The 21,582-nt window shown below is 36.5% G+C and overlaps 1 protein-coding gene across 2 annotated transcripts in view; it reads right to left on the bottom strand.

Annotated features, from left to right (window-relative positions):
• Positions 1-21,582, bottom strand: part of rasa1a (RAS p21 protein activator (GTPase activating protein) 1a) — a 48,596-nt gene that overhangs the window by 3,493 nt on the left and 23,521 nt on the right. Inside the window, exons 5-25 of one of the 2 annotated variants that reach the window (XM_084114070.1) lie at positions 20,149-20,266; positions 20,016-20,047; positions 19,372-19,424; positions 18,225-18,375; positions 17,551-17,629; positions 17,339-17,462; positions 15,339-15,495; positions 15,079-15,166; positions 14,074-14,154; positions 13,586-13,743; positions 13,422-13,498; positions 12,004-12,176; positions 10,214-10,373; positions 8,044-8,186; positions 7,653-7,768; positions 6,482-6,568; positions 6,326-6,393; positions 4,060-4,148; positions 3,860-3,937; positions 3,614-3,748; positions 1,017-1,096 (exon numbers count right to left, since the gene is read on the bottom strand). In XM_084114070.1, coding sequence (XP_083970196.1) covers positions 1,017-1,096; positions 3,614-3,748; positions 3,860-3,937; positions 4,060-4,148; positions 6,326-6,393; positions 6,482-6,568; positions 7,653-7,768; positions 8,044-8,186; positions 10,214-10,373; positions 12,004-12,176; positions 13,422-13,498; positions 13,586-13,743; positions 14,074-14,154; positions 15,079-15,166; positions 15,339-15,495; positions 17,339-17,462; positions 17,551-17,629; positions 18,225-18,375; positions 19,372-19,424; positions 20,016-20,047; positions 20,149-20,266 — 2,247 coding nt within the window. Of the gene's footprint in view, positions 1-373; positions 1,097-3,613; positions 3,749-3,859; positions 3,938-4,059; positions 4,149-6,325; positions 6,394-6,481; positions 6,569-7,652; positions 7,769-8,043; positions 8,187-10,213; positions 10,374-12,003; positions 12,177-13,421; positions 13,499-13,585; positions 13,744-14,073; positions 14,155-15,078; positions 15,167-15,338; positions 15,496-17,338; positions 17,463-17,550; positions 17,630-18,224; positions 18,376-19,371; positions 19,425-20,015; positions 20,048-20,148; positions 20,267-21,582 lie in introns of those variants that run through there. The other variant, XM_084114071.1, reaches the window with a different exon arrangement.

Raw genomic sequence — 21,582 nt, 5'->3', positions numbered from 1 at the left:
CTGGGGTAAAAGGGGTGTTCTGGGTTCAATTGACACGACACAGGTGCTGTCGATAACCATAATAATGGTTCAGTCAAGAACTGACAACAGACAAACACTCTAGAATATTTTCTATTGTCTTATTTTCAAAAGCTGCTTTCATGAGCTGATCTGAGACATAAGCCAGTCAGTACTTTATAAAACATGTTTAATAAGTGCATGCATTCCTGATACAATCTTTCCTATTGTAAATTTTGTAAACATTTTTTTTTACCTTGAACTTTTCTCCTGAGAACATGTCTGGCTTTGAATTTGTCTCAGGGAAGACTGAACCAATCAAACATAAGTACAATATGGAAAACAAATCATGTTACCTCAAATTATATACTCATGATTCCAGCAAGAGAATTTATTGTTCTGATATAAAATAATCATACTCTCTGAGGATGATAAAAAGAAGAAAACAAAAATCCAGTCTACAGCACAGTTCAAACTAAACGGAACAGGATAAAGGACAAAGAACACTAGTCTGAGCACATTTTGGATATTCATAGCCATGTAAATCAGTAACAAATTACAGTATAAAAATCATTTTAGCTCATAATCCAGTTATAGAGAAGAATCGTTGCAGCCTTGTGTCAGTTCAGTTTCAGATCAAGCAGATGAAGAGATACACTTTGGCAACCTGTATTCAAAAACATTATTCTGTGGACTTATTGGGACATTGGTTGGTCGACCCATCTGTTAGACTGATATGTACCCAGGATACTGCAAGCAGTCAAACCGTTTTGGCCATGTGATTATAATGTCATTGGTGTCGGACTTCAGGAGTCCAGCCGTTTTGTTTTGCAGCTGTAGTTTGCATAGTTCTCGTGGCACAGACAATGAGGCGCAAGGAAAAGGGATGATGGAAGATATGGGGAGGATGGGAGCTGACATGGGGATGAGGGTGGAGCATGCTGGGGTCCCATTGGCTACTCCAGGAAGACGGAGACAAACTGACAAAATGACTGACAAAATGACCGAGGTGGAACTACCTGTTGCTGTTGGACATGGCATAGTGCACCTGTTTCTGCTGGAGGAGCTCAGTGATGGCCAGCAGCTTTTTCAGCACGTGCTGTGAAGAAAAAGAAAAAGACAACGGGCAATGATTGCATTATAATCTTCACCTGCTGGGTTAAAAATGGCACAGCGAAGACTTGTTTCAACGTATTGTGATGTTGACAGTCATTTTCACATGCTTTCATTTCATTTCAATATGGATGGTATCCGATGAAAGAATAATAACATATACAATCAATAAATACAGCCAAATCACAGAAACTGAAGAATGCCCAATTTAATATCAATGTCAGGTAAGAGTAAGATACTTGTCTAGATTTCACTGCTCACTTATGCAAATTTATTATAAGCAGCCACTGCTATAAACTCTTGAAGTTTATTTACATACGTTTTTTATAATAAATTATTCAACCCCCATTGCAAATCAGGTTTATTGGCTAATTTTACTGACTTTGCAGAAGTTTGAGTGGCTCATTGCAAACAGCTCAGTCTCAAAATTATTCAACCCCCTGAATAGAATCCCTCACAACAACACACATCTGCAAAACAGGTGTTGTCTCAAGCACACCTGATGCAACTAATCAAGGGCTTCAATAGTTGCACCAGGTGTGCTTGAGCTAGAACACATGAAATATCCGAACTGGCTAGGTTTGTTGAGTGTCATGTTTGACTGCATGTTAGAAATAAGTAAAAAGAATGGTCCAAAAAGTTAAGAGAAGATATCATCGCCCTTCACAAACAAGGAACAGGATACAACAAGATAGCAAAGGTACTTAATGTTCATAGAAGCATAAGCATAGTTCGCAAGTTCAAAGCTAAAGGAACAGTGATTGGACACTGTACCTGGACAGGGCAGAAAAATAAAGCTATCAACGGCTGCAACCAGATTTCTGAGAAAGCAGGTTCAGAAAACCCACCAGTGACTGCAGTCACTCAAGTATTAAAAAGAGCTTGTGACAAAACCCTTGTTACTCCATTAGATCCACAAACTGTCAGTAAAATCTCATAACTGCCTCAATCATAAATAAGTGCCACACACAGTTTGGACTGACTGCTTGTTTGCAATGGCAGGGTAAATAAAAATAAAAAAATAAAAAAAATTCTTTACTCAAAAAACACTATATTTGAAGGCGAATGTTTTATGTATTTGAGGAGCAGAGAAGAGTGTCTTAGGGTGCTTTCACACCTGCCTCATTTAGTTCGGTTGAATCGCGCTAGAGTTCATTTTCCCCATTGGTGCAGTTCGTTTGGGCAGGTGTGAATGCAGCAATCGCACTCGGGTGCGGACCAAACGACCTCGGTACGCTTTCAAATGAACTCTGGAGCGGTTCGTTTGTGGTGAGAACATGAACCGACCTCGAACAGAACCAACTGCCAAAGAACTGCACATTTTTGGACTAAACCAGCTGCCGTAGTCATGAGTCACTGTTAAGCAACATTAATACACGCCTCCTGCTGAAGTGACTTGCGATGCGCCTATGCCGCGTGCAGTGCATTAAAACATTATTTTCAAGCCGCATCCTCGCTTCATTCTCCAATGTTATTGTTTGCCTAAAGTGGTTTAGACAAACTATATAATAAACTATGACCAGGGATACAATCAGCACACGCAGTCGTCTCTCCATAGTAAAAAGTGTTGTGTTGTCTGCTGGATTTTCCTTCTTTGTTTACTTCCGGGATTTCTGTTGGAATTTTCCCGTACGTTAATTAATCTAAGTGCAGTTATGGAAATACGTTCAAGACACATCTGGCCAACGAGTGATGTGGATGTTGTCACGTGACTGCATTTTGGTTCGTTTCATCAACTCATCAACTGATTCGGACCAGAGCAATCAGTGTGGTGTGAAAAGGAACCAAAACGCCTGGAATATGCTACAAAGTATAATTTTTCGCCCTTGGTCCGGACCAAATGAACCGAACTACAGATGTGAAAGCACCCTTAGTCTAGCATTATGTTGTCGAGTCATAGCCAATACTGCCTTAAATAGCCTGTGCGTAGCACTTCATCTTTAATATCATGAGATGTTGGCCAAATGACAGAAAAAAACCGCAGAGTAACCACATAAATTAAACTTTAAAACCTGTAAGTTGACGAAAACAATGCGATGCACTTACTGCCTCAGATGCAGCCGTTCTAATGACGGACACAACTTTGAAATTCGCTGGTCAAAAAACTCATAACACCATTTGAGTTTGATTTTGGTCAAATGTTAAAAAAAATGGTGTCCTACAATATATAAAGCCACAATATATAATAATTAAACGAATACTTGATTCTGATTGGCCAATCAAGACATTCTGTGGTATACGTTTATATAATGACTGCTAAACTATATATTTGAAGGTTTTCCCTGGTAACCTATTTTCTCCATAGCTGTGCTAGTTTCACGTTTCTCAAAACAGCCTCTTTCATCTCATGAATTAAAATATTTTCACCTACTATTTGACAAGTAGTTGTGTAATAAGCACGATAACAAAAAGTCAGTCTATACATTCAAGTCAGGGTCCCGGCTGACTGCACATTATGTCTTATACATTTCTTACTATCATGCATGATGAGAGAGACGCATACCTGCTGTGCTCCTCTCTCGTTGCTGAGGGTGCGGAGTTCGTCAGAATGAGTAACACAGATCTCATGCAGGGCAGCAAGGTCACGGGACAAATCAGTCCTAAAGTGCTCGGTAGATTCCGGGAGATCAGGAACATTCTGGAGAAACAACACAGAGAGAATGTTATAGGAAAGCTACTTCACACAGAGCTCATAAACAGAGCCGCAGGTAACCCATGCTGCTTTAAAAATGGATACAGGGCAGTTTACCCCCAGCTCATCCAGAAACATGATCATCCTTTGTTTGTTGTTCTTGATGAAAGGATTCACCCCCTCCATGTAGGGCTCCTGCAACACAAACACATCACAACAAACGATGATATGCCGCTGCTGTAACATTAGCATTCACAGACTCTTTGACGCCTTTTCAGGGTAACTCATTTTCTAACACAGCGTGAAAATCAAAACACCTTAGCGCCAAATTCCACCAGGTTGGCCAAGTTCTGCACAGACTTTGCTACCAGGGTGAGCGTTCGACCTGCTGTGGAGGATGGAGGGTCTGCAAAAACAAAACATTTTCATCATCGTTAATAATATCATACTAAACTAGCAGTATTAATAATGTTTACACTATAGTCAGTTTTTTGACAAAAAAAGACTTGCGCTGCATCCCAAATCACATACTGTCTGATTAGGAACTACATTTGAATTTGAACTTCACAACTATATGTTCTATATGGTATGAATGTGGGTAGTATGAATTAAATTTGGACGTACTGCATCCGCCATGTTGTTACGGTCACGTGACCTACCAGCATCAGTTGCGTCATTTCACTGCCATTCATAAATCCTATCCTGTGGCATCATGGGATAGTATATTGTCCAGCGAATGTGCACTTCAGAATCTCACCGGAAGTAGTAGGTCATCCGGGGACTTTCCACCTACTGTTTTTCGAATAATATGCATTCGGACATACTACTCTGTTGGTGTACTGCTTTTCGCATACTATATAGTAGGGAACTATTCGATTTCTGTCTTTTTTTTGGTCATGTCACATTAGTTAGGGGTTAGTGTAGTGTATTTTTTATTAACCTGTCAACTTCTATATGGTCTATGAAGTGTAATTTTAACTAAAATTGACATTTTAGTTTAAAAGTGTGCAACATGCATGTAAAACTATATACTACCGTTCAAAAGTGCGGTCGATGAGATTTTTTTTGTTTATAAAAAAATGAGTGTCTTATGTTGATATATAGAAGAGAAAAAAAAACAGTAATAGTGTGAAATATTATTACAAATTAAGAGAACTGTTTTTATTATATAAAAACACTTCACTATATATATATATATATTTTTTTTTATTCCTGTGAGGAGTAATGTCACATGATCCTTCAGAAATCATTCTAACTGTGCGTTCACACCACCGGTGAGAGCGTCAAATGCCGGTGAGAGCGTCAAAGTGGCTGGAAGTAATTCATTTTCAATGTGAGCCAGCGGCGAGCTCCAGCAGGGGCGGCGGGATGGCGAGAGCGGTGAGAAGAGTAGAAGTCAGGTCAACTTTATGGTAATGAGCTATGACGCGGTTTGGCGGCAACCATCAGAATGTACAAGTCCTCCGCTTGAGAGGATTCCAGAGAACGCAGTCATGTAAACTTTGGTTCAGACCACATTAGTAGTTAATCTGATAAGAAGGGGCAGAACATTATTTCTTACTTTCACATTTAAAAGATTCCATGAGGTTAACTTATACCCTACTTGGTCAGTCTGCAAAAATAACGATCAACATGCTTGTTTGCTTTGCGGCCCCTTTAAATAAAGTTTTAAAAAAGACCAAGCATTCCATCTACGTCAGAGCATCCACAAATCTTTCTACGGCGTCGTTGGCAGGGCGGAGAGAGCGGTGTGAACGCACAGTAATATGCTGATTTGCTGCTCAATAATAGATGAATAAAAAGTTCAAAAGAACAGCATTTATTTGAAATAATTGAATAGAAATGTAACAATTTTAAGTATTTAATACTTTTTATTCAGTATAAGTGACACTAATGTATTTCAAAAGCAAAAAATAAATAAAACTTTTGTTCCAAAAGTTTTGAACCAAATGTTCCCAAAATGTATTAACATTTACTCATGTAAACACTTCTAAACAACTTCATACAACAGTGATATTCAGCACAACAGAACAGCTGCACTTCATGTGACGTTGCTTAAATGCAGCCTGTAGGTGGCAGCCTTGAGCTCCCATAAGGTCATGAGACGTAAATCCTATCCTTCATATTCTGAAATAAGCTTGTAATAATTAGTATGCTCAAGAAATAGGTTCTTTTTAGAAGTCAACTAAACCAACTATATTGTTTCTAGATTGTTATTTGGCTTTATCTTTGAAAAGCAATACATTGCAGCCTCGTCATATTTTACCCAACAGTATATGTAGTTTTCATTCAAACTGCATTACAATTTGAAAAATACATCACAAATCATTACATTTTTATTAGGAAGAATTTTAAAACCCTTTGTTAACAAATCAAATTTTTTGATGTGCCAATGTCCACTTTCATATAAAAATATGAAATAGCCTGTCGACTGTCACTATGACATTTACACATTTGGACCGTTAAGTGCTCTTCTATCAGACTGAAGTTCTAACAGGTGCAGAATGAAATATCTGAGTGGGTACTTGACCTAAATGTGTTGCAGCTGGAAAATGGAGCTTGTGATGCAAGCTGTGCACTCACCAGCGATGATGTTGAACATTCTGGGGTTGAGAATGGCAGGACAGATGAGCCTCAGGAAGACGAAACCACTGGGGGACAGAGACAAACACATTTTGGCACTTTGAAAGATGTTCCTCTGTAAACATGCCCAAATGTAGCTTAAATGCAGCTTGCTACCTCACGACTCGGGTCCTCATTGTAGTGTTGGTAGGCCATTTCTGCTGCACAGACTTCTGAAGACAGCCATAAATGTACCTCAGGGTCCTTGGCCAGGGAGGAAACAGACAAACTATGAAAACTAAGACCGCAAAAACAGCACAGTACTGTAAAGAATAAATGTTTAAAAAAAAATCAATGTAGCACTACATGGACAGGATGATAATATAGTAGGGATGCACTGATATAAAAACTTTGGCCAATATGATGTTATAGTTATTTTAGCTGATAGTTATTTCCATGTTATGGCTGATGTTTTACTAGTCTGTCTAAAGAAATCATATATATATATGATTTTTAGACAAAATATATGTGTAGATAAATTGCATTACAATTTATTTAAAAATACATTAAAATGGTTAATTTTTTTTTATAATCTTTTATGACAGTTTTATTAAGAATATTTTTTGTTGCAGTTAAATGTTGCAGGCAAATTTTTGTTAATTTGTTGGAGTTATTTCAAATTGCAATAATATTTTACAATATAACTGTTTTACAGTATTTTTGATCAAATAAATGCAGCCTAAAAAAAAGAAAAAGATCCGACTTCGACACCTTTCGGGTCATATATAACAAAATTGCTGTTCAATAAATAATGCTCTTAAAAAGTTAAATCTTTGTAATATTTACATATTTAAATATATTATTTAAATATTCACGAGGTAATGCAATGCTGTTTGCTAACAGCCACAACAGAAACAGAAAAAAAAAGCATAAGAAGGGACGATCTACGCACCAACCCAAAACAAGAGTTCAGATGACACGCAAGAGCTAGCCTATATTCGGAGTTTCAATTCATTTTTGAAAAAGACTACAAGAGTGAAAGCTTTACTTTTCATTATTCTATTTATTTTGTACTTTTATAGCTGATTGTGAACTCGTATCGAACCGTGACCCCAAAACCGAAGTACGTACCGAACCGTGGCTTCTGTGTACTGTTACACCCCTAATATATAAATGATAAATATTGGTCGATAACTGTTGATGATAAAGATACATTTTTGCATCCCTACAGTATATACACAGTGTTGTACTGAAACTAGCAATGCCAAGGCAGTATATGGATAATCAGTATAGATACAAGGCAGTACTGCTGATAGGACACTATATGGTGGTGTGCTATCATGCTTACGGGGGCAAGATCTCAGCAGCCATAAATATCTTCTCCACCAGCTCTGACAGGATGTTGAGTAAATGAGCTAGATTCAGATTAACATCCTCATTCTTCTCCAGTTTAGATGGGTTCAGCTACAGAGGGAGACCAGAAAACACTCCACATGAGGGAAAAGGATCCTGACTGTTAGTTCAGTTTATTCACTATCCAACAGAAACCTGACAAAAGCCAATTTGCTCAAGGCAGGAGCTTTGGAGAGAACCTCATGTTGGCTCAGACATACTAAACACAAACCATCAGGACAGGGAGAACAGAACGTTCACAGATCTGAGGCACAATGATGTTAACAGTGAGACTTTTTTTTTTTTTTTTTTTTTTTTTCGCTGAATGTTCTGTTTAGTTCCATTACCTCACAGGACTGCTTGCTCTCCATTATCTTCAGTATGGAGTCTTTGAGTGCGTGGTGGACGAAAGGTGTGGCGGTGGCCTTCATGTACTGTTCCATCAAAGTACTGGCCAGAGTAGTGGCCCGGAACAGCGTCGTGGCTTCATCTGCAACGCCAAAACGAAAAAAAGCTACATTTTTAGGGATTGGCAGATTAAAAAAGTAATGTCTGAAATACTGCATCCTTTTCTATACCTTATACTAAACAGTTGAAATATTTTACAATTCAGAGGAAATTGTAATAAGATAATATGATAATACTCAATTAGAATTAGAATTACACTAATGTTAAAAAGTTTGTGGCTGGTAAGATTTTGTAAATGACTTTGTAATAATATTTTCTGTTTTGGCTGTATTTTTGATCAAATAAATGCAGCCTGATGAAAAGACTTCTTTCAATGTAAAATAACTGTTTTCTAATTTAATATACATATAAAATGTAATTAATTCATTTTGTTTCCATGAGAGAGAAAGCATGCCAATATGCTGATTTGGTGAAATGTATTTACTGTCATCATTGATCAATTTAATACATCTTTGCAAAATAAAACTATTACTTAAAAAAAATAAAAAATAATAATAATAAATATATCTATAAAAAAAACTATATATATATATCCCAAACTTCTGAACCGTAGTGTAAATTTAGATTAGAAAAACTTTATTCATCCAGATAGGGAAACTGGTTTGCCACCAACTTAGACCATACAGCCAACAAACACAATACACAACAGACAGATAAATAATTCTGCATTAAGAGACTATTAAAACCTGATTAAGAACCAGTGAGACATGATTAAAAAAAAAAAGATTCAGTTTCACAATTCAAAAGTACAGAATGCAAAACTGTAAAAATTATATTTAACAATTAACAGTGTTCGTTGAAATATCTGACCGCTGCAGGAACAAAAGACCTTCTCATTCGCTCACTAGAGCACCGAGGCATTACCACTCGCTCACTGAAAGAGCTTCAGAGTCCTTTAAAAAAAAAAAAGTGAAGTAGATGGCCTTCAAAAAGCAAAACAATTTTTAGTTTCGACCTAATCCTCTTCTCCACAGTAACCTCAATAACACCAGTTAAGACCAATATCAATAAGACCAATAACAGAACCAGCTCTTTTGATCAGCTTATTTATCCTATTTTTGCAAAGTGCAGCATAAAAAAAGAACACTAGCTAAGATCCCTTGATAAAAAAACATCTAAAAGCTTTGTGCTGATGTTGAATGATCTGATGATTAAAGAGATAGTTCACCTGAATGAATTTCTTTCTTCTGTTGAACACAAAAGAAGATATTTTGAAGAATGTCGGTAACCAAACAGTTGATGGACCCCATTGACTTCCATAGTATTTTTTTTTTCTCCATTCTATGGAAGTCAATGGGGCCCATCAACTGTTTGGTTACCGACATTCTTCAAAATATCTTCTTTTGTGTTCAACAGAAGAAAGAAATTCATTCAGGTTTGGAACAATTTAAGGGTGTGTAAATTATGACAAAATGTTCATTTTTTGGGTGAACTATCCCTTTTAATTAACTTAAGTGTGCTCTATGAACTTTGGATATTTGGATTTGGTATTTGGTATTTGGATTCATCCATGTTCTTTCTGCGATTTAAGTCTTAGCAATTCATTTCAATGATTAATAGTTTATTTCACATACATACTACACTGTCCAATCCACTCAGAATTAGAGATGTCAAGATGGATTCATTAGATGGATTTTTTAAGAATACTACTTATAAGTCTTAGCTTATAAATATTAACTAGGTCAGTTGTTGCTTCATAACCTTCCTGCAGGTCAAGTCACGATCTAATATTCCTAAGCGAAACTTTCACCATGGTTGAGTTTGTAAATTCACCCACAAACCAAATTGAGTCGATACCAATAGTGGTTGAGCTCTTCTCAGAACACACTGTGCATTTTCAAGATGGTGTTTGATTGCTCAGTTTAAATGAACAATTGTTCATTGCTTGAAAAGAAGAACTGTGTAAAACGCACAAGCAAAACTGAAGCTTTGTTCTATAACTAAAACATGATGAACAAGCCTGAGGGAAGCTGGCCAGCCTCGATGCAGCTGTGACATCTGTTTGCGGTTGAATACTGAACTTTGAATAATACAAAGAGAGAGCCCTACCCTCCATATTAATTTCTCTGTCATTCAACGTCCTCAGTAAGGGAGCTTCGGCCCGCTCGTGTCGTAAGATCCGGAGCAGGATGCTGGCCAGCAGGGTGCGGTCCTGCCCACAAACGTGAGCCAACGCATAGATCACATGATAGTCTTTCTGCAGGATGAGCTGGGGACGGACAGCGGGAGCATGTCAGCAAAAGATGCTTTATTCAAAAACTATGTTCTAAGAAAATGTTTCGATAAGTCCTGAAAACATTATTTCTGAATGTTCAAACCATCCAGTTTTAAAAACAATTTGAAAACACTTCTTTTTTTTCTTGGTTAAGCGAATATAACACCGTGTCCTAACTACACGCGACGCGACGCGCGATAAAAGGTATCTTTTCCATGTTAATCTGAGTTTTTGTCCTAACCAGGCGCGACGGCGACACGTGACGTTTCTAATTTTCTGCGACGTCGCGCTGGAACAACAAACACAAAGTGTGGCAATGATAATCTCAGGTACTGTTTATGTGCTTTATTTAATGTTAAAAGTGTGTAATGTGACTTTGAATGTCATTTAGTGCTCCAGCTTTGTATAAAAGCAACAATGGACATATTTCACCTCAGATCTTGAAATTAAACAAATGGAAACATGAACGTTAAAACTGTGAACAAACAAGTGTATTATTTGACATAGATTGTTTTAGTAACTCAGTAGCCTATGTATTTTTTAAATGGTGTAACATTTGTGAATTTGATTATGTAGCTACTTAATCCATTTTCTTGCGAGTGCCGTCAAGTTTACTCTCTAGTGTTGTCTACAGTCGCGTCGCGTCTAGTGTGGACAGACACACTGCCTGTCGCTGGAATTTTGTCGCGTCGCGTGTAGTTAGGACACGGTGTAAAGGTAACATTCAATTTCATCTTTTTTGCAAACATTATGGGAAGGTTACTTTTGAATGTTCTTTGGACATTCTGAACGAAGATCCAACTAAAACATTTTTTTTGGGAAAAAACATGAATAATGTATAAATAATAATAACATTTTGTGAACATTAGTAAAGACCAGGTAACTTTAAACAAACATCCTATTAACGTTATTGGAAGAATCTTTGTTTATAACTTTAGAACGGAAGCCAAAGCTCTGAGAATGTTCCCTGTTAGCTGGGAATCTAGCAAAGTTTAATTTTTTTAAAAATGTTAAATTGTTTTAATTCTTTTTGTAACCAGCATGGGGTGCGTTTCCCGAAAGAATCTTTAGCAAACTATATGGCCGCAAGTTCCGTCATTATCAGCATAGTTCAACGAGTCTGTGTTTCCCGAAACCCTAGTTCTAACGAACATTCGCTGAACAGCATCGCAAAGTTGTGTGGTCTGAACGACAGCTCTCGACCTGTGGGTACAAGCATAGTTTCTTGTTTTCATGACAGGCTGACTTAATAAATTCCTATCTTGAGCAAAATAAGCAAGCTGACATTCAGTACAATCCGTATCTTTTATTTTGAATATGAAAATTTATGAGAAATAGTCCTCAGATACAATGTCCATAATTTATAGCAAAACATCTAGCATTAATTCGATGACAAACAGATTAATTAAAATAAGAAGAACCACCAACGTGGTTGAATGAACACTTTGCGACAACTATGGTTTCGGGAAACAGTCGTGACTAGCTAGATGTTTTATTTAACGATGCATCGTACTATGGGAGTTAAGCAGCGAGTTGCATCGTTTTACGGAAACGCACCCCCGTATGGTTAACTACAAAGCCACATCCCCATCTGTGTGTAAAAAATTACCATGTGCACACTCACTTCTTTGAATTCACTGTACTCTTCCTCAGGCATGATCTTCTCCATGGAGAATCGCACTCTTACGCGGAGTGAGCCTGGTTCGATTCCCTTCAGCGGCACATAGGAGCTCAGAGGAAACCACTCATCGATCATTTGACCCCTCTGCAGCTTGCTCAGCTGGCAACGCATGAACACTGAAAACATACAGAAGAGAAACAAATTAGAGAAGAGCAGTAGTCATGCTTTGCTCTACAAAGTGCCAGCAGAGGGCGCACTTGTGCAAGGAAAAAAGAATAGAGGGATTAAAGGAATTGCAGGTTCAGCAAAAACTAAGCTCTATGTATGGAGCATCTGTGACATGCTGACAATTACCACAAATAATATCTAAAAATAACAGATCAAGGTTACAATTAATATGCACAGCACCAGACAATAAACATCAAAATTATATTCAATACACTACCACTGAAAATGTTTTAATATTTCTATTCAGCAAGGATGCATATCTATTTCAGATTTCTATTTCAAATAAATAGGTTTCTTTTGAACTTTCTATTAATCAAATAATCACAAAAAAAGTACCAGTTTTCACAAAAATATTAGCACAGCTGTTTTCAACATTAATAATAATAATAAATGTTTCTTGAGCACCAAATCAGCATATTAGAATGATTTCTGAAGTATCATGTGACACTGAAGACTGAAGTAATGATGCTGAAAATACATCTTTAGGAATAAATTACCTTCTAAAATATATTAAAATTGAAAACAGCTATTTTATATTGTTATAAAATTTTACAATATTACTGTTTTTACTGTATTTTTTATCAATAAATGCTGCCTTTGTGAGCATAAGAGACCCCAAACCTTTGAACGGTAATGTACTGTATATATAAGGATACCAGAAAGTCCACTAACAGGAATGATGTCAATAAAGCATAACAAAAAGTGTATCTAACTGTACAGCTTAAATAATACACTTACATTTAATTATTAGTGCTTTAACAAAAATATAAGTTTTAGATTTGTGCTTTTAAACCCTCAGTATTGTAAGTGCATTACTGTAACAGCAAGAACCAAAATAAAAAGAGTTTGTTAAAATGCTGTCGACAGAGCTTCCGGAATATTCCTTTGACAGCTCATGGTCTATTAATGTCTTGCTGCCTAATTTTAAATATGATTAAGAACTAAGAAGTATATTTTATTTTTGAATGCTTAACACCAAGACTGCCTCATACTACATAGACACTGTAGCCTTTTCTATTTGCTTCAGTCAGACAACCAGTCTTATATCATTCAGCTCATTTCATTTGTCTAACCAATCATATTTTTATCCACACTTGATACTTGCAGAGTGTTAATTTTGGACCAACTGTGAGGTATTATCAAAAATAATCAGCACTATAATTGTATGGGAAAGAACAGATAATGATACTCACAGATGTCACTTTCTTTGCTCTTCTTGGTCTTGTTGCTTAAGCTTATTTCGAATCTGTTGATGTCGCTTGACAGGTCACTGCAAGAAAGAAACAGAAATTAGAATCTTAACCGAGCGCAACACTTTTAAAAGCTCTAAATGAGTCGAGAGTCACAATGAACTCACTCAAAGATGAACTCTTCAGTGAACACAGGGTTCTGTCCCTCTCTAGGGTGAGTCTTCGCCACCTGCACACTGTTCAGAGAGATGTTGCAGTAGGGGTTGGTGAAGTGTTTGATGGGAAGTTTGTGGGCTTCCTCCACATACAGGACTAAACTGCTAACCTAAGGTGAGAGAATGACACGCAAACGTTAGATTTTTCCATGCTCTGTAATGAATAAGTGATGAGATGTCAGACTTTGTCCAAAAATATGCCTGTGGTAATGAAGATGATGATGTTCTTTTTAGATTTAGCCCAAATGGCTCGACTGGGATCAGGTGCTCTGAAAGGGGTTTTCATCCCCCTGCTCACCGGCATCCAGACGGTTCAGCTGTGGCCCCTTCTGACTGCACATTCAGAGCCATCTGAACACCCGACTTCATGATTAAGGGAAAGACAGCCACAGCCACGTGAAAACAGTGAGATTTCACACACAATGACTGCTCTCTCTTACCTGACGCAAACGCTTGTTGAATGTGGTCTGTAAGGGTTTCCTAAGATTATTGCAGAACGTCTGTAGGCATTTCAGCCAGTCCTGTGAATGCAGGACATAACATTTTGGTTATAGATTCATTTTATGTGGACAGAGAGAATGTTTTTAATATATTTAATTATAAGATGATGCAATAAGATTATCAAGCAAGGATGCATTCAATTGATCAAAGTGACTGTTAAGACTTTTACTGTGTTACCAAAAAAAAAAAAAAAACATTTATTTCAAATGAATGCTGTTCTTCTGAACTTTCTATTCATCAAAGACTGATGAAAAAAAAATAATATCACGGTTACCACAAAAATATTACGTTTTTAACATTCAGCACATTAGAATGATTTCTGAAGGATCATGTGACACTGAAGACTGGAGTAATGATGCTGTAAATTCAGCTTTGACATCACAGGAATAAAATACATTTTAAAATATATTCAAATAGCAAACAGTTACTTTAAATAACTACTCCTAGAGTTTTAAACTCTACAACCACCAAACTCGGCTCAGACCTTCAGACTGTTCTGACTTAGTGTGCTATATCTTTTCTAACTGATCTGACTTATGGCATAAAAATCCCATAGACTTACAATGATGAAATGTTCAAACTAAGTCTAACATCAAACTTCACCAATTTTAACTCCCAGAAGCTTCTATCTATCTATCTATCTATCTATCTATCTATCTATCTATCTATCTATCTATCTATCTATCTATCTATCTATCTATCTATCTATCTATCTATCCATCTATCCATCTATCTATCTATCCATCCATCCATCCATCCATCCATCCATCCATCCATCCATCCATCCGTATTGCTTTCTAAACATATACTTATTCAAACTTCAAAGTTTTTGATAAACTATTTTTATTGTAGTTTTGATCAAATAAATGCAGCCTTAGTGAGCATAAAAATATTCCCAACCCCAAACCTTTGAATAGTAGTATGTATGTAGAAGAGATATGTACCTGTGCCTGCTCAGGTGTCTCTCCAGCAAAGTAGAAAATGTACTGCTCCTCACTAAAGTGCTGAATCACAATCTGGAAACAGTTTGGCCTGGACAAAAAAATAACATCAACAGAAAATATGTAACGTCCATCTGCAAATGGCACACTGGCCCCAAATTGAATTGAATTACATACAACATATCAAACCAAGAATCATCTGAAATCAAATAATGATCAGTATTAAAGACCCCAGTGGCTTGAGTTGCATTTCAATCACATACCTGCCAAACAGACTGTCGTGGACCCCGTACACAGAGCACACACTCAGATCGATTAGTCCTTTGGGTTTGGTGGCTCGCTTCTCACTCTCAAAATAAATAAGCTGAGCGTCGTTGCCCTCCAGGATGAAGTATAAGTGCTTCCAGCGCTTGCCCTTACCTGTGGAAGTACAAGTGAAAAGGTGAGCAAGATGCTTTAGAATTACATTACCTTCTTAAAGGGTATAAACATTTCAGATCAAGGGAACCAAACCATGGGAGAACACCTGATTTATTTATGTCATACATTTTTATGAGACACGCATATACATTTTTGCACAGGGAGCCTGTATAATAAAAGATTTTAGTACACATTCAACTAGCTGAATGCTAAATACGAACAACAGCTGAATGGCAACAAGAAAATGCATCAGAATTAGGGATGGGGTATTGACACAGGTTTCATGATTCGATTCGATTCACAAGCTCGATTCAATTCTGATTTTGAGATCTATTAATTTGGATATAATATATCAGTTACAATACAGTTGTAAATTCTACAGAAACCCTATCATTTTTAGATATAAATCAACAATCAAAAGTTGTATACAAACAAATGTTTGTTTCCACATTCTACAATGTATAACATTTAACCAGCGGCTGCCATAACTTGATTTCACAACAGATTTATTCAAACATACATGAAATAATGAAGACATATTTAGCAATATGCTGCTCTCTAAAGTTATTTTGACTAATGAGCTACGAGCTTTGAATGGCTGAGGTAAATACAACGTTACGTGATTTTACGTTGAAACATTGATTGAGCGATTACATGAAACATGATACATTTCAGTAAGCTGTACTGTAACTTTTGTTCATTCATGTTTATTTCATGCTATAACTAGTAGTAAAGAGGAAGAGATGATCAGTCACATGCACTCTGAAGCACTTTCACTAGTTTGCTTGATGATTATGTAATCATAATGGCATAGTAAACAGATTGGCTTGCTGTCCATTATTAAAAGTTTACTCTTAAATTGAGATTGAGCATTTCGATTCTTCCCGCTTTGAGAAATATATAGAAAGATAAATGTAGGCTTAAGATGGAGAAGGAGGGATGCTTGAGTGACGACATCGGGATTGTAAGGTAAGGCGCTGCTTATATACCCCTTATTAGATGAACATGCTCCTCCTGAATTTACGTCCTAAACTTTATATAGTCACGTCACGTTAAAGAGATCCAAAAAAGCATAATATTATTATTGGATGGCAGGAGGACTGCAAATTATTATTTTTTGTTTACGCATCAACATGAAACAGCATAGACTAAAACATTGATCTTGGGATTTAAGAATTGATACTGGTGTATCAAAATAAATATTGATTAAAATTGATTAAATTATACTGTCAACATTTTAAAATGCAGAACACTGAGGTACATATACTGTATATTTACAACAATGCCTGAGCAAATACATTAAAGTCATTTATTTATGTCTTCAATAGTAACAATTTAATTTGAGCCTGTATAATACAACCAGGATCTGAGATCAAATGATTTCATTACACATTAAACCACCTGAATATTAAATACAAACAACAGTTGAATACCAACCAGACAAGGTGCCAGAAGTAATTCAGATTCATACCCTTTGATCAGCGAGAACACCCCACAGAGCGCCAAATCTCTTATTAAGCAAAGCCCCTGTCATTGAACTGGACAGCTCTGTGTGTTCAGGTAAACGCTTTGCTTTTTGTTCTGCGTAGCTCATCCTGAGCGGTCTATGAAGAGCCTTGCTGAGCGTTTCTCAGGTGATCAAAGACTGTCAAGGTTTGACAAAACCACACTCAGATGGGGCTTATGTGCTACAAATTACCCACATCCTCTCATGATCAACTCACTGAGAAAGATTGAGCACTGACTACAAATACTGTACTGAGTGTCAAACAGCTTTATATGTTGATAATCAGTAAAAAGTCAATGGATGCAGTTGGCCGCATAAAAAAGTAGCCTGTGGTACCTTTGTTGAAGAGAAGATATCCTTTCTTGACAATGTTTTTGTAGAAAGCATCTTTTGTTTTCCGTCGAATAGTGTTATATATTTCTCTGCCATCAACCACGTCTGAGAGGACTTGTTCTTTTTGCTAAACGGCAAAACAGACACAGCATTATGCTTGTTATTGAGATGATCTTCAGCGATATCTGAGCTTTTTGGAATGACCTTTCATTTACCTGGACTGAGACAGGATCTTTCAGAGTGTAGCCCTCCACGATCTGCTCTTTTCGGTAACGTTCGATAATATCGTCAACACTGCCAGGAAGAGCATTATTCAATTAGAGACCAGCTGGATGTAAAGCTGAGTGATTTTTCATTACAGTGTGCAAAATTAAAAAGTATTACATTTTAATTAAATCAGCTCTGAGGCACAATATACGGGGCAGGGTTTAATATATAAAATGCTTTCAGACAGGCAGCAAAAATCAGAATTTTGGAGCATATGACTGAAATCTCTTTAGTTTATTTGGAGTGTTAACAGAAATTATGTTTGCCAGTATATTAATATTTTATTATGTGTATGCACAAATTATTCAACTTTGTATGTAATAATCAAACGCTTAAGTGGGGAGTTAGTTTGTATTAAAATTATAATAGTAAGAAATGTGGAACCATCTTGCAACCAAATCATTAATTTTATTGATAAAATAATTACTATATATATATATATATATATATATATATATATATGATAGGTTAATGCAAACACTGCTTAATACTGCATTGCAGATAAGGTTATTAATGCTGTCCTGATAGATGGGAAGGTGCTTCAGAGCAGGATATAAGTTACGAGGGGCCATTTTCAGCCAGATGCAACAAGGCACTTTAAAGCCTTTGCCTGCAGTCCTACCTGTTATAGTACCGCCCTCCCATCATGTACTGGTTGTTGGGAGTGGGGCTAATCTTGAACCTTTGGATGTTTTCATTGGTACGAAAGAAGAGGGAGTAGTCGCCTGGTGTGTTGTCTGACGGCCTGACCAGAAAGCTGCAGACCTGGCCAACTGGACAGCAGAGAAACAAAGTCAGAAGTGCTTTTGAGTAGATTTAAATAGCAGATATGAAATAATAACAGCTTCTGTACTACTTTAACATAATAAATAATCTTTGATTAATTTGCCCCTTTTAGGTTTGCAAATATTAAAAGTTTGTAATCTATGCTAATGCATGTGAGTCTGGCCAAATATGACAAATTATGCATATAATGCCTTTTTATGATGCATTTAATGCGTTCATAAATCAAAAGTCCTAAACACATGCGCAATTTCATGATTTAAAGGAATAGTTAGCCCAAAAGTGGAAGTTATATCACCATTTAGTCTGTTCCTCCAACAAATCTATCAGTAAATAAACTGATAGGCCAATAATTATTTTGGCTAATAAGAGATAAAAGACTAATGTATGATAACTGACCATTCAGTATGAAAATTTTATATTCACTTAATAACTTGACTACAATATATTTTATTTACAGTAAACTTAAACATCTTTAGTTTTCTGAAGTGCTTTAATCTGTTGTCTTCTTTATTAAAAAAAACAACTTAGGTCTGTATTCCAAAGCATTCATGAATTACAACCACTTAAGTCTGAATAGTGCATTTCCACATCTATGTTAAAAAGGGGGATAACAGTTAATAGGTTTTAACTGTTAACTTTAAGTGGGTATTCGATGATGCAAAGGTAATCTAAATGTAAATATAAGGGACACAAGCATGAACAATTACATTTGAACTAACACTGAAAAGTGAAAAAAAAAAAAATTATATATATATATATATATATATATATATATATATATATATATATATATATATATATATATATATATATATATATATTTATTTTCATTTTGGAAGGAACTATTCCTTGAATTACGCATATGCTAGTGAAATGCATTGAGCACATGACCTGAAATCACCTGTCAGGTTTTTTTTTTTTTTTTATAATATGCTCATTACACAAACATGCAATAGCCAGCATTTGATGTCACGCTCATGTACCTGTCATTAGCAGGTTGTACGCCTCTTGTTTGCTGATCTTCCTGTGGTACCAGCTATGAAGATAGAAAAGGAAAAACAAAGGGAAACAGGAAATGAGACACGAGTAAGCAGGGAAGAGAGGGCAGCACCCCAGGCCCTGTGAGTCAGGTCTGAGTCAGAGCAGTCTAACACGGTCACAGCACAAGGGATCAACTCTGCTCAGATCCACAGCCTCAGGCTCAAACCCTCTCTTTCATACTCAGGAGTGTAGCATTGCTCTCTGAATCTGACAGATGTTTATTCTGCCATCGCACATTGAACTAACTAAAACAAACTGTGCAGAAGAGATACACATGTGAAGCTAAACAAAGATGGCAGCAGAGAAAATAATCGCTTCATGATTCTGAGCAATTTAGTCTGGTCAATTTGGATAGGATTATATTAACCTTCGCTGGTACACGTCGTAAATGCACCATTATGAGCACAAAAATCATGTTTCTCCATTGACAGCCATTCAAAATGAACCATGTATCAAAAAAATAAATAAATAAATAATAATAATATAAAATATTTCAGGATATTATAGTAGATGTTTTAATAGTGCCCATGTTTGGAGGGCTATTAAAAGTGCAACAGATATGTTGTTTTATACTATATGTACTTACATTTTTCCCTCATGTGGATCCTCTTCTCGTCCCTGTGAATATATTCAAATAAATCAATTATTTAATGTGCAAATTATCACTTAAATCTTTGTAAGGACTCGTATTTACAGAACAAAAGCTCAGGGACACTTACCACCTCCTCCACAAGATCATCCACGATAAGCCCCTGTTCTTCTGTCCGAACATTGGTCACCCACATCCACCCATCCTCCAGTCCATTGTGAACGATAAACATGTCTCCTTTGAGAAAACTTGAGACACACAATAAAGAAGAAAAATAAACAATGGAGTGAAATGACAAAATAATTGTCAATAAATTATTTTAAGGATATAAAAAGTTATTCGATCCTTTCAGATAATCTTTCTGAAAATCAGCATTTTGAATGTAAAAGTAACAATTAATGTGACTGGCAGAAAACATCTGTTTCTCAGATAATGAAGTTACTGGAGGGTCCCTGTGGGAAGTAATACTTTTTGATGTTTTTAAATTGCTGGTGGCTTAAAATGCTCCAAATGTTATTTAAAAAGGGTCTTACACTTACGGTGGGAATTAGTCTGTTATACAGGATTTTCCAGCTTTTCTTGCAATCTAAATTGCTTTCCTGTAGTTACTTTTGGTAGCTTCCTATAAGTGCCACTGAACACCATAGAGGAAGATTATGTAAACCAACTGCTCAGGTGAACCATCTCAATCCTGGTCCTGGAGTAGCCCAGCACTGCACATTTTGGATGTCTCTCTTATTTAACAAGTGATTTCTATCAGCAGCTCATTACTAGAGGCACCAAGAACTGCCCCGCATCCGAATATGCCTGCTTAGCATGTGAAATGAGAATCCACCCAGCATTCTGAAGTCTGACGGACAATTTTATATTGCATAAGGCAACAGGTAATTCATCTTATGCATAAATGGTGGGAAACAGAGACAAGGCTGACATTGAAGGTCACATGGTGGATGCAGTGTGTCTGAATTGTATTCATACTACACAGGCTCAAATAGTTGGATGGCGAAATGGATGGAGTGGTATTACTGAAGTACTGAATTAATCATGATTTTTCTCATTTGAGAATTTTATTTTTACATTTGATCAGAATTATTGCACTTTCACGCAAGCACAAATCAAGAGAAAGCCAAATTATATGCAGGATTTTACCTCATCTGGTTACTTGAATTATTATATTTGTCATATACATTAAGGTTGTGTTCACACTTGGCAGGTTTGGTTCAATTAAAACAAACTGGTTCGATTACTTTGTTAGTGTGGTTTATTTGAATAAGTGCCACTCTAACCCTGGTGCGCACAAAACAGGAGGACCGAAACCCCTAAAAAAGGGGTTCCAAGGGTTTCCAAACAAACTTGCGTTTTGACTAAAATATGAACGCAATACGGACCAAAGGCATCTTAGAGAACCAAAAACAGGATATGATGCCACAAGATGTGACCCTAAAGAAGACGCTCAATAATGCCAGGTTTTCCTCATCATAGGAGCCCCATTGCCCGTTACAGTTCAGTACAAGCTTCTGAACCGTGTTTCCTTGCAGCAGATCTTCGTTTATGTACAACACAT

Source organism: Abramis brama, assembly GCF_963993115.1.
Source record: "Abramis brama genome assembly, chromosome: 5".
NCBI classification, from domain to species: Eukaryota; Metazoa; Chordata; class Actinopteri; order Cypriniformes; family Leuciscidae; genus Abramis; species Abramis brama.
The sequence above is the reverse complement of the archived record's forward strand: the minus strand, read 5'-3'. Positions and strand labels throughout refer to the sequence as shown.